The sequence below is a fragment of the Falco punctatus genome (genome assembly GCF_963210335.1).
Source record: "Falco punctatus genome assembly, chromosome: Z".
Taxonomy (NCBI): domain Eukaryota; kingdom Metazoa; phylum Chordata; class Aves; order Falconiformes; family Falconidae; genus Falco; species Falco punctatus.
Genome location: NC_137586.1, coordinates 15,766,123 through 15,780,162, shown reverse-complemented (window position 1 = coordinate 15,780,162; position 14,040 = coordinate 15,766,123). Strand labels below are relative to the sequence as shown.

Sequence of the window (14,040 nt, the reverse complement as noted above, 5' to 3'; positions counted from 1 at the left end):
TCAAGCTGATGATCCAGGTCTCTTTTAGCCTAATGTCTTGGAGCTTTTCAAAATATCATCCCTTTCTGATTGTTCTTTGTAGAGTGAATAGAATGTCAAACAAAGAGAATGTCAAATCAGCCACTAGCAACCTTGCCCATGCTTTTATATTTCTGGTTGTTTCTGAACCAGTGGTGTATGTCTGCTACATATTTTAGAATTACTATTGTAACTAGCTGGAAAATGAAAATGTTTCAAGCAGCAAACTTTGAACAAGTCTCTTTCATCAAAATCCATCAGTCTCTGTCTGAAAATTTCCAAGTACCTTCAAATTAAAACCTAAAAAATGTTTTTCCATAAGTAGAACAAAGGTTCCTCTCCTGTAGAGGAGAATTAGGGAAGAAAATGAAGGCAGGACTTCAAAGAAACAGATCTTATTAGAATGTCTTCTTGAACTACCACATTTTTAGGACAATCTAAAATTCATTAAAATTTTGCCAGCTTACTCAAGAAGCCAGTAATTAACCCTAACTGCTACTGTGAAACTTTCTGGTATCAGCTTTTGTGGATGTATTCCAGCTGGAACCAAAGTTCAACAAATAAAGTAAGTTTTTCAAACTTTTATAGGGGCAACTGTGATACAGAGCATTGTGTAGAACCAGAAATAATACAGCGTTGACTTTTGCCCTCCCTGATTCTAGGCTGGCTACGCATACAGCAACCATCAGACTGCAATAAATGAAAAAAACATACCAGTAATAAGAAAGGGTTGATATAGTTGCAGAGATTCACCTGAGCTCCCAGAGAAATTTAGATGTGCTCAATATTTTTTACTTCTTCCACAACAAGCTTATAAGTCCCTAAAATTGCCGTGATGTCCTTTTGCAAGTTATTCTGCCTTCCATCTGTACTTGCTGTTCAGCTCAAAGCAGCAGTACTGAAGCACAGGGTCAAAGTACTCCCTCAACTTTTTTTTTTGTGTGTGTATATATGTGAATACATGTCTCCTTCTGTGTCTCTATTTATGATATACTTTGTTACTTCCAGATATAAAACCCACAGACAGTTTCTGCCTACCAAGCCATGCAATTACCAGCATGTACTAATTTTGATTAGTATAGAAAAAAGTTGGAGTTTTCTAAATTGGAAATATTTTTATCAGGTCGTGGAGACCATATCACCAAATATCTTTGAAAGAATCTGCATTTCTGGAGATTGCACTTGTTCTTAGCCTGTAAACACATCCCATTCGGTGCTGCTATGGTCGAAGACCATCACAAGAATGATTGGAAGTACAGTTTTTATAATATGGGCAGAGGTTCTGTAGAACAACCAATAGCTAGGAAAAAGTATTCAGCAAACAGCAATGTCCAGATTTTTTAGAGCTAGCAAATGACTTTGAGATTTTTATAAATGATGAAAAAACAAGAAATAAATACTGATTATTCCAAGGACAGAATGTAAAATGTAAGGCTTGTGATAGTACAGATGAGGAAGCCTCCTGTTTCCTCCTTTGTGTGGGCTTATGGCAAGAAAGGTATGCACTTCTGCCCATTTATTGATTACTATATAGTATGTCTCCCGAGGCAGTAACGAAGCCAGGGGCAGGGAAATAATGCCACATAAAAAAAAATTCATCAGCCATAAGAAAGTTACCTTGAGACAGGCTGGTTGTTGGTTTTGACTGAAGTCAATAACAAACTTGTAAAATAGTTGAGAGACTCAGCAGAAAAAGTCAATTACCAATGTTGTTGCTTCAAGGGGTTTTATTATGCTGTTAAAATACAGTAAGACAGAATAAGTAGGCTTGGACTTGTCACAGTTTTGTGACCTTTTTTAAGGTGCAACACTCTTTTGGGTATTTTTCCCTTCTCAAGAAGTCATTTTTTAGGCTACCTCTCTCCCTAACACATGTTCAAGCTCATCTGAAATACATTTCTAATTTAGAGCAATTAGCTAGCAAGTAGTAACACTATAAACCAAATCCAAAACTGTAAATACTGGCATGTTCTCCATCCTCTGTGTAAGTGCTGCCAAAGCTGAGTTTGCCCTGCTTCATCCAAAGGCAGCCTTTCAAAGACAGAAAGGTGCTAAGGTGCAGCTCAAACCATATCAATAGAAGCTACTTAACCAGACATTTCGGAAAACCTTTCTATGTATTAGCTGCCTTGGCAGGCAGACCAGTACGAGCACCTCCCTGTGCACTCCCAGCTGATGCACAGCCGTCCGCTCCAGACTAGCTGTGCTACATGTGGTAGTCTACTCTGGGTCTTGTGGCCAGAGGATTGTGAGATTCACATTGTGAACAGGTAAGAAAAAATTCAAAAAGCTCAATTTTTTTCTCTGTCCTTTTTGCACACGCTAATAAGGCCGGGCACAGTTTTGTCCTCTATTTTTGTTAAAAGGAAATAGTGTAAGAGGGAAACTGTGCTTGGGTGTTAGTGGAATTCCCTGATGGAGCCATATGCCTCAGTTCCAGTAAATGCAAAGTTGAAAATGCCTAATACAGGGAAAACATATGCCAAAATAAACTGCAGAGCTGAGCTGGTCTTTGTTAGCAAAGCAGTTGTACTTAGGGAAGGTTCTCAGCTGGTGAAAATAATAAAACATGTCAGTGATCATGATGAAGGAAGGTGAGCTTATTTTACCTAGGGAAACAGGCTTTATCGCCAATAAATATAGAACTTGCATTTGTCCACTTTGTTCCATTGCACAGCCCTTTTTACCTACACTTTGTGTCTCACATCTGGCAAACTCCAAATTTACATACAGGGTAAAGAGTACTATGAAGTAATGGGGTTTTCCACTTGAAAGTGAGCTTGTATTTTTATTTCTAGAGAAAGGTCAGAGTGACCAGGAAAAGCAGTCATTTGCAGTAGTCCCACAGCAAGATAAACGTAAATTCTTTAGGATGACTGAAGTGAGATGTGAGGTTAATTAAATAGCAAATAATAGGCTTATTTTACCATTTTTTCAGATTAAACATGAGTGCCATAGTTTTCTCCAATGTTTTCTTTTCTGACCTTCTACTTTACTGCAGACACATGTATTTTCTTCCCCCAAATGTTAGCTCTAAATTAAACGTGAAATGTATGAACAGTAAATATTTGTGAGAAGTAAACACATATTTCTGAAAGAAAATCAGATACCTGATATTTAGCTAATATACATGTTCTGCATGGCTTGATATTTATTCACACACTGGGATACTTCTAATTGCAACATACATGAAAAATTTGAAAATGTGCTGTACCATGTACATGCTGTACTGGTGCTCTTAACACTAACAGGTGCCAAACCTGGATGGGTGTTGTAAAACTGAATTACCGGCTTACCTTTGGAGACAGACGGTACTATAAGGCATGCATGTCCGTTTCTCCAGCTACCCAGAAGCGTTGCAGGAGGAGAACAGCATCATGTTCTAAGAAATGGTACTGAGAAGTAAAATCATTCATATACTTTTAATAAAGATATGCACTTGAAGCATAGCTGAGTAACATGTGGAGGGAATGTGATGGCACAGATACACCTAGGCAAGTGTGTAATTCCACATAAAGCGAGAAAATTCAGAGGGTAAGGTAGCCAGCTGTTTGAATCTAACTTTAAATTTAAGATAGATTCCTTTCCTGAGCTTCTGGCAAAGATTCTTACTTCAACGATTCTGCAGGAGTTTTTCTTTCCCACCAGTTGAGATTATACTTCTTTTGCAAAGAGTATGTCCATGTATCATTCATAGCAGAACATTTGAAATTATAAAAGAATAGACACTGTAAGTTATATTTAGACACTCAGCTTCCAAGTTAGCAAATTTCAACCATAGTGTCTGGGCTTAGATATAGGCTGTGTTTACCTATGAATGAGATGAGCTTTTGATATTTTTTTTAGTAAAAACAAAAGGAAAGAAAACATTGCTAGTACAGCTAAGTGTGTATCTTCCATGTTTATATGCCTGCACAGAGAGATACACACATATATACACACATGACTGGGCAACATCTGCCACTCTTTTGTTCAGAAATAAAACTTCTGCATTTAATGTCCTTTAGAATAATTCTAAAAATGCAAGTCAGAGACATATTTTACCCCGGGGAAGGATGGATGTTTAAAATGCAGGTCTGTCAGCACAAGGCAAGCTTGTAAGGTAGAGGCCATAGCATTTACTTGGCCAACAATCATAGTGGGAAAAGCGGACAAAATTTGAAGGCAGAATTTGTGAAGATCTGACTTAACTTTTCAAGTATAAAATTGGTCAAACGTGTTCGTCTAAGAACATGACAGCCAGGGAGATTAGAGATACAGTTATATCTTTATACTTAAGGGCCTCTTATAAAATCACAGCATTGCTAAAGTATGGCTGGGAGGAACTTCAGAAGATCATCCAGCCGATTTACCTTCCCACTACAAGAACCATTACATCTATGCCATTTCAAACATTTGCCCAGCCTTTTTGCAAAAACTCTAGAACTATCTGTGGGAAAATTAAGTCCAGGGCTTTGCAGTTTGTACTGGTACAAAACTTTTCCTAACAAACTGAAGTATTTTCTGCTGCAATGTAAAAGGAACATGGTTAAAAGCTGGACCTTTCCACCTGGAATGCAATGTAGGCTACAGTTCGGGACTGTGGTGGCTCAAATGCTTTTTGTCTATCTCCAGTGAAAATTCTGTTCCAGGCTTGTGTGTGCACACATTCGTGCATCAACAATGCAACAAAGTTTTAAGGCAACAGTATCAAACAAAACAAAATAAATATAGGTTGTTTCTTAACAAAATAATACTAACAAGACAAGAATATTTTGTTGTTCTACAACTGGAAGTGAAGAAAATGGCTGTCACCTTGTAAAGGAACCTGTGGCTTTCTCCTATGCGCCCCTTCTGCTGCTCAGCCCAAATTGCCATGCAACCACTTTCTGCAAGCTTGAGGCTACCCAGTAACCCCGAGACTTACCGCTTTAGCGCAACAATGCCCTACCAGCCTCTAATATATCTAAGCATAAGCATGAAAAAAAACCCTAGGGAAATTTTAAAATTCTGAATGACACTGTTGCACTGTGTAGTAGGTGTACCCAAGGTTGGTAGCTACCTCTGCTGTACAGAGGCATGCTGCTCCTGTTCCCCTAGCTAGACAGAGCAACAAAGATAGATTTTAAGTGGCGTTTCTGGTGGGGAAGGACCCAGGATTCACCCCCACCCCTCCAGCTATCCTAAGGTAAAGTTAAAGGCAGCTGAGGAAATGAGTGGGGAGCTCTTGCCCTGCTATGTTTGTGATTGTAGTCGTACTTTGACCATGATCTACCAAGTATTACTGTCTACCAAGCATTTGTCACTGGTCTGAAGGCTACTGTCTGGTCTTTAATGCTAAGGAGTGGTAATAAAACAATGTTGCTTTTCTAAAGCAACATACCTATATGTGAGCACAGCTCACAAGGGTGGTAGAAGAGATGTTATGTGATCAGCGTGAACCTATTCATGCTATGACAAATACAAACGGTGACAAATACAAAGGGTGACTGACTGAAAATTTCCAATTCAGTATAGAGAAAAACACTCAGAGACTTTCTTTACTGTGAGTTTGAATAATGGACTTTTGTTATTAAATGCTGGCATTGATTTCTGTGTACTACATGTAAGGTCATATTTTGTGCCGTTTTCTGTGGAAGAGTCTCAATGCATGGGAAGAGTATGTAGTTGTGATAAAGGGGCTCTTCCCATTCAGGACTTGTTATAGGACGCAACAGTGTCAAATGTATTTTATACATACTGTATATGCTTTCTTGTATGAAGAGGTTTTATGATTTTTTTACCATTTTCAGTACATTTTAACAAGCAAATTCATAAGTTAGCAACAGTTATTTAATTCTCTTCTATCTATTTTCATCTTAAAAAATTATAAAGCCTTTTGTATTATACTCATTAGTCTCTTAGCAGGATGCAACAGCCTTTTTCATAGCATTTCTGTTTGCTCATATTTTCTGTTATTTTCATAAAGATTTAAAAACTGTACAGATAATATTGTTTTCAATTTATTAACCTAATTTACTGGTACTGTTAGTGTGTTTCTACAAAGTTGTTTAGGACAACAGTTTTACTTGAACTATACTGTCATCTTGTGGTGACCAATGTCTCTGGTTCAAATTCACACATGAAAGTTTCCTTTACAAACTGAAGAATCTGGATACTATACAAATAAAGTCATGTTTCTTGTGGCTGCTTGGTAACAGAAATTCCGTGTAGTTTCTTTCCCACTAATTCCAATCGAGTTCTCTACCTCTGCAAATCAAGATCCAGAGGCAAGGGCATCCAAACTGACAGTCATTGAAAATGTTGCCCTTGAATCCCTCAGTTCTCCTGCAGCCTTCCTGAGACATTGTCACCTAGGTCAAAGTGATCAGTATCCAAGAGGGTACTGAAAGGCATTCCTTTGACCTAAAAGATCACATTTAGAAATAAAGACTTCATCTTGTCTGCACCTCTGAAGATAATTGGTATCAATCACTGACTAGTTTCTAGTCTATATGAAGCTTTAATCTTCACTATTCCTGTCCCTTGAAGTCATTCCTGTTTGTGCAAAGGGCGCTACGCATGCACAATGACGACATTAGACAGAAGTTGCTTGGATATCAGTCTTGCATTTGGTACACACAAGTCCTTTCAGCAGTGTTCAGGTTTCACAGAACCAGTACAACTACTTTATTTTTTGGAGCAAATACCACCATGGCTGTACTGCACCCTGGTGATGGCGTGATGTAGTAGCATGACACCAAACCTGTGCTCAATAAATGCCACCGAGGTTCTTCGGTACTCATACCCATCTTCCTCTCTACTGCCTAGCCAGCCCTGGTTTTGGTCTCCCTGACCCTGAGCTGGACTTATCTGTAAGACTGCTCTGCTCCAGTTGTGGGAGGGACTGGGAGTGAGTGCTTGGGCAGAGCAAGGAGGTCAGGAAGGTCTGTCTATGGGCCTTGGGTGGAATCAGCTTGAGGCAGAGGGCCTTATACCCCAGAGGGATGGAAGAAAAAATGGATGGGCATATTCGGTGTTGCACTTCAGTTTTTCAACCCCAACCAGATTGCACAGGCTGCAGAACATGGTGCTAGGGGATACAGAAAAGCATTTGTCTACGGTATTCAGTAAACTCTGATCTGTAATAGGATCAGTGTTTGCGGGCATGACAGAGTTGCTCCCATCACCGGACCTGGCTGGACTAGAAGTGCTGTGCAGCGAAGAGGGTCACCCGTGGAGAGTCGGCCAAGTCACGACAATCACACCAATATAGCTACATGCGGTGCTCACTTTATTAAACAAACAGGTCATATTTATAACTTAAACCAACCGCTCACACGACTCTACACACAGGTGATTGGATAAAAGTTTCTGGTCATGCGGGCGCCCGTCGGTGAGCATGCTGCAGGCGCCTGATCACAGTGTGCCGATGAGAGTGTGTTGATTTGTTGATTTCTCGGTTCCCAGGACTAGCTCTGCACCTGGCTTCTTGTTTGTGCATAGCTTGTTTTCTTTCTCACACTGCTTGTTCCAAGGACAATTTAAAGTTGCTCTGCAGCTTCAACTAACAGGCCTGGGTTGTCCAACTTGGACAATGGTAACATATGTCCTTGGTCCTTTAAAAATTCCTCTACAGTGCGGAAACTGTGATGGGACACCAGCTGCAGTGACAGACTATTTCCGACATTAAAAAGACAGTGCTGAAATCCAGGCATTTTGCCTTCTAGATTTTTAACTACTTCTTTATGCATCAAAGAAGAAGGGTAAATTAGCCAGTGCTGAATTTAGGCTGTGCCATTCAGCAACTGCCAGTACAGGAGTCTGTGGGGTTTGAGCAGGCTGGAGTTCACTATGGGTGGTGAACTCTATGTTCATCTGCGACCTGCATGGGGGCTAAGAGCTTCTGAGATGGTACTGGGTCAGCCACAGTTCTGCCCATTCTCCACCCTAAAAGTATCCAGTGTTCCTGAATACTAAAGACTACCGCATTACAATACCAAAAATCTTTCTATCCTAACAGGTTTAAAGACATGTAAATGAACAAGATTATTTTTATCGCACAAAGGACAAGAATAATCCCTCCAGCAGTATATCCTTGCAGGCAGCCAAACCAACATACTTCCTTTGGAGGCTGTTGCCATGGCATCTGTCCAATGTCTTCACAGCATCTTCCAGATTTCTGAGATCTAACGAGAAAGAATGAGGAAAGGAGACACCAGGCAAATGCCACACAGCAAGGTTGCTGGGAGAAATATGATTCCAGCCCAGTCTGTAGCATGTATTCATACTGTTTGAGCTTATCAGGTTTTGTGTGGCGTTTCATCCATAGGACACTGAGTTTTCTCTTTTGATTATTGGCAAGACAGAACTGTTATTAAAATATTTTCATTAAGTCAATCAGGGCAAAATTAATTTTACCTAAAACCAGTCACATATGTGCCTAGCCTAATGGAAGGAAAAGGGTTCCTCGCAAGGATGATTTTCCAGCCTACTTTAGACACCAAATTTAAGATGGGATGATTTACCCTCTGGAACCATTTGTCTCTCTCCTTTAACAGTGGCGCCATGGATGGACTAAATGCCTGGATTTTCAGGTGAAGTAAAATGAATGTGAGCAAACACCTCTGCCTTAGGTGTTCCTTCGGTGATATAAATTGCCAACCAAAATGAAGAAGCTCAGTGAACAGCCAGGGCCACACCTTTGTGTGTCTGGAAACAATGCTGCTAAAGTCAAAATGGCTTTTTGCCCCTTCCCTTAACATTAGCAGAGGTCAAAAGCCTCCCAGCACATAAATTAGCAGGAAAGGAATTCAGGGAGAGGCCACACTCAGGAAACAAGTGAGATAAATTAACACTGAGATAACCATACAAGGCTGATTTGTCCAGGAGTGAAAATGCAGCAGACACAGCTTCACTGCTTTGGGGATTGTGCCATGGGATGATCTCTTTTTCTGGACAATGAGCTCCATGTTACAGGGGTTCAACTGTCCACACATTCATTGTGGCAGAGCTCCTCACAGTTTACAGGCATGCGGCAGGTCCAGAGAAATGTATTTTGGAATAACTGCATTTTTATTCAGTAAACAAGAAGCAGAATGAATGAGAACTAGCCTGCCAAAGAAATACATACTTTTATCAAGAGCTGTTAGACAAGGTTGTATACTTCTACAATCAAGGATAAATAAACTGGTTTTATCATCAACTTCTGACTTTGACAGGACAAGGTGTTGAACTAGGGATAAGAAACACAACTTTCTTCAGTTTCTCTCTGTCCATGTTATTTCCCCCAAATTAACGCTTCCAAGATAAAACTGTGTGTAGATTGTGAGTCTACTGAAGATGTGTGGTCACCTGGCATGTGAGAATTTAAATGAATAAAACCTGACTTTGCATTAACAGTGTCCGTTATGGTGCTTTTAACTGCAGGCAGACTGGCCCCTACCATGGGGCGGCCAGGATGGGGTCACAGACAAGGAGACAGCAGGAGAGCTGCCTATTTTTTAAGGCAGTTCACTTCAAAAGTATGTATTACAGCCAAGAGTACCTTGTCCCTAAATTTCATTCATTCATTAGAGTAATTTTCACTGAAGTTGTAAGTAAGGCTAGGGCTTGACTCTGCAATCTGAAGCACAGCTGTAGGCACCTCCGAAGAGCAGCACATGCACTACTGCAGAGAAGCAGCACTGGAGTTAAAAATTACGTGCCAGCATTGCTGTCTAAACACCAGAATTCTTGAACTCTGATTTAGTCTTTAACTATATGTGCACAGAGTTTAGGTCAAGCTGACCCTCTAGAGCTGTCAAGAATGACAAATGAAGGGGCTTCTAATGAAGGGGGTCAGCCTAGGGAAAGACAGAACAAAGAGCATGCTGTCTCTGTGATGGAGGCCATGCACACTTAAGACTATCTTGGTCACGTTAAACTCATGAGTCAGCACCGACGGCCTTCAGCCTGGCCCTGGAAGGAACTATCCTCATTGTAATACAAAAAATCACACCCCTAAGGGAAGGTCCCGGGCCCACTCAGACCCTTCCTCAGAGAGCATGCTATAGGTAATGGATATGCAGATGTGTGCCAAATCATCTGTACGGACCTGCCCTCTGGGCAGCGAAAGTGCAGTAACGTTTTGTGTACAATGTTTGTAACTTTGTACGGCGGCATGCTGGCCGTGTTGCCCAGCACCCAGACTTGCCGGGCTCTGTAATAAAGCAGCGTCTCCCCTCAGCGTGTAGGCCTGGCTTGCTGCACGCCTACAGCGGACAGCACGGCAGCCTACGTGCACGGAGCCCTTCCTTCACCCGGCAGAGACTATTTACGCCTCAGCCGTTACCCCCGGGAGCCGCGGGGCCACAGCCTAGGTGCACCCCACACACCGGCTCTGCCGTGGTGCCACGCCGCACGCCGCGGCTTTCCATGCCCCCGCCACCGCACGCAGGGGCCGCGCGTGCGCAGCCGGGCCGCCGCCGCGCCGCGCGGGAGCGGGCGTGACGTCATCCTCCGGAAGCGGTTGCCGGGCCGTGGCGGAAGCGGGGCGGGGCTCGGTCTCTTTGGTGCGGGCGGCCGGAGAAGATGGTGAGTGCTCGGGCGCGGGTGCTGGGTATCCGCGGCCATCCGCCTCCGCGCCCGGCCCTGCGGTGCCGCGGGTCTTGCCTGGGGCGCGGGGGAGCCCTGCGCTCTGCTGTGGCCGCGCTCGGCGGCGGGACAGCGGGGCCGGGGCCTGAGGGCCTGGCGGCGGGGGCTCGGGTGCGGGCGCGGCGCAGCGCGGCTCGGCTCGGCTCGGCTCGGCTCGTTCCGGGCGGGGAGGGCAGGCTGCGGTGGGGTGCGGGGCGGTGCCGCCGCCCGGGCGCAGCCGGGGTCTGCTACGTGCTTGCTGCGGGCCGGGCCGGCGCTCTCCCCGTGGCCGAAGCAGCCGCGCGGTAACGTGGCAAGAGGGGGTTCCAGAGGAAGGCTTCTGTGGTGAGTGCGGCTGCTCTGCCTGGAGCAAGTAACCTTCTACAGGAAGGAGCAGTTTTACTGGTTGTTAGCGATGAGTTTGGGGGAGATGGGAAGGGAGCTGGAGATAACCGCGCGGTGTGTTCGTGGTATTCCGGCATAGGGCGGCGGGTGGGGTGGAAGGGCAACAGGAGGCGCCAGGGAATGATTTATAAAAACGGAGGCGACCTGTAGGCGAAACTGGGTAGATGTTTCAGAGTTCACTATGCGTCTGACGTGTTTATTCGTCTTACTGGATTTGTATGTATTTTTTTGTAAGCTAATTTTTCTTTCAGTTACATAATGGGTAGGTGTTCGACATTTTCAACATGCTGTGTCTCAAAATGCTTTTCAGACGAAGGGTACCTCGTCATTTGGTAAGCGGCGAAATAAGACGCACACATTGTGTCGTCGATGTGGATCCAAGGCGTACCATCTGCAGAAATCTACCTGTGGGAAATGTGGTTACCCTGCTAAGCGTAAGAGAAAGTGTAAGTAACAAACTTTTTAACTGACTTTTTAAAAATTTGTGAGTTTTTGCTTTTCTGGTAGTCTTGACTTTTTCCGACCAAGGAGGAGTACTGTGTCATCTTGCAGTGTTTGGAGGTTTTTTTAAAATTAATGCATATTTAACTATATTCTAACATTCGGTATTACTACACAGAAATCTGCTTAATTTATGATTTTTTTTTTCTTCTCTCAGATTGAATAATTGTGCTGTACAACTGTAATGTGCAACTTAATTATTTGGTGCGGATGAGTAAAAGTAACTTGTATGTTTTAGATAACTGGAGCGCAAAGGCTAAAAGACGCAACACCACTGGTACTGGTCGCATGAGGCACCTGAAAAAGGTCTACCGTCGATTCAGGTATAATATTTTATTACAAGCTAGTGTGGTGTGAAATCCTGCATAGATATCACTATATTAGAAAATACATCATTCAGAGTTAGCATACGCTTAATGTGGTATGAAACTCTTAAATATATAATGAAATGATGCTTTATATCAGTGGCTGCATATTATTTGAGGATAAAAAAAGCTCATTTACTGTTAAGACATAGGTTGTATAATAAGCTCTGATTCTCTTAAGTGTAGATAGTACAGAGCACAGGTTATTGTAATAAAATGCCCACATTTAGAAAGATACGCTTTGTGTAGTATTGCATTTGTTTGTGAGTCTGTTAAATTGTCAGTTGTGCTCAAGTGTGGGTTTTTGTAAGAGACAAGTCTTGAAATGCATTCCAGTCCCCTTTTGCCCACAAAAACAAAAGTCAGGACTAGAATAACTTCAGTAGTAGCTCTCTTATTTGGAATTCAGTTAGTAGTAAGTATGTATAACATCACAGGTTTCTAAAACTTGTTACAAAGCTCTTACTTGTATTTAGAAGGCAATGGTGGGGATATTGTGCTGTTAAACTTATTCCTTTGTAATGACCTCCATGTTCTAAAACCGAGCTCTGTATCTTCTGGCCTAATAAATGAGAAATCTGGATGGAAAATACCAAGTAATGAAAGGGTCTTGTCATAAAAATGGGATTTAATAGCGAAAAGTAGGAGTCTTAAGACCCAGACCTGAGTGTAGCTGAGGGATCCATTCATCTGTTTTGGTGAGCACAGTCTTAATCAGCAGTGGCCAGAAAATGCCTTAGAGTGTGCAACAGCGGCCTGCTTTCCACTGGTGTCGTTGAATAGAAATGTTATATCCAAAAGGGAACTTGGTGCAGACCCTTATTTTGTCACACCTGTCTTAACCTATGGTTGAAAGCACAGAGGATTTCTATAAGAAATGAACTTGTGCTTCACAAACATGAGATCTTTTGCTGAGTTGCTTAATAGGAACATAAAGTAAGGAGTGCCTCCAGCAGATGTAGCGTGTGTGATGCAGTCTGGCCGTGTTCACTCAGTTACTGAAATCTTCCTGTTTGAAGAAATCAAACTGCAGCAGAAGAGAGCAAAACCCACACTGCTTATTCCAAACATTTATTAACAAAAGATGTTTATTAAAAATGTCTGGACATACCAACTCCATGGTGATTTCAGTGCATTACTGAGATAAGCTGGAAGAAGCTGGTGAACTTGATCTAAAACATTAGTTGTCAGAAAATAACCTGGAGCAGTGATCATCCTTTCTAGAAGTGGTAACCATATTTCTACTTGCAGGAATGGATTCCGTGAGGGAACTACACCGAAGCCCAAGAGAGCAGCTGTTGCAGCCTCCAGTTCATCATAAAGGCTCATCTGTTTGTTAAAATAAATGGTCTTATCCAGGACGTGTCACTTTGTGTGCATGTTTTACTTCAGTGAAATGCAGGAATCCTGAAAATACATGTATTTACGGACAGTTTTTTAATGCTTTGAAGCACCTCATTACAAGCAATTTTTTAATTGACTTTTCATTTGATAACAACTTTTCCTTGAAAAGGACTGTTATCTCTGTGTTGCACTTAAAGAGGCTTGTGCGTGTTACTCAAAAGAACTTAGCTGCAAGAGGAAGGGAATATTGGCACTATGGACTTGCCCACATTGCCTCCGAGTTTCATTCTGCCCTAGTTGGTAGATTTAGAATTTTATCTTTGAGATAGTAACTTGAATAATGGCTCTACATTCTGTTTTGGGGAGGCAATAGTTAAAGAGGGGTTTCCAGCCTTCATCATTTTCCACTGCTGTGTGGTGCTGAGAGGTCTGCAGAGGTATTGCTTATTCAGTGGGTCGTTGCTGCTTGGGCAAAAAGTAACTCCAGGTGTGGAGCACGCATACTGCCAGACACAAAGCGGTTAGAGATCTGTGGTAGTTGCGACAGAAGTTGTCTGAATGGTCTGGGGAGGTTGGTGTGGAAAGCTCGTGCACAAACAGATCTGAATTAACTGTGCTGGGTGTAAACGGCAGGTAGTAACAATACAGAAGTAAGGCACTTCAGGGTGGTTGTGGATTGGTGCCCAATGGATTTGTACCTTGCATGGTGTGTTACTGGGCTTCTCAGCTGGCTTTCAAACTGCTTTTAAAAAGTCATAAGGTGACATAAAAGTTTGGGAAATTGCAGTAAGCACTGCAAGGGTTCAGAGGCTTTTCAGGTGCCTTGAAGAGAAAA

At 42.4% G+C, this 14,040-nt stretch overlaps 1 protein-coding gene across 1 annotated transcript; it reads left to right on the top strand.

Annotated features, from left to right (window-relative positions):
- Positions 1–10,429: 10,429 nt before the first annotated feature.
- On the top strand, positions 10,430–13,222 carry RPL37 (ribosomal protein L37). Its single transcript, XM_080372210.1, has 4 exons — positions 10,430–10,551; positions 11,306–11,441; positions 11,735–11,819; positions 13,113–13,222. The coding sequence occupies exons 1-4, from the start codon at positions 10,549–10,551 to the stop codon at positions 13,180–13,182; spliced, it is 294 nt and encodes a 97-aa protein (XP_080228336.1). The 5' UTR covers positions 10,430–10,548; the 3' UTR covers positions 13,183–13,222.
- Positions 13,223–14,040: the final 818 nt, after the last annotated feature.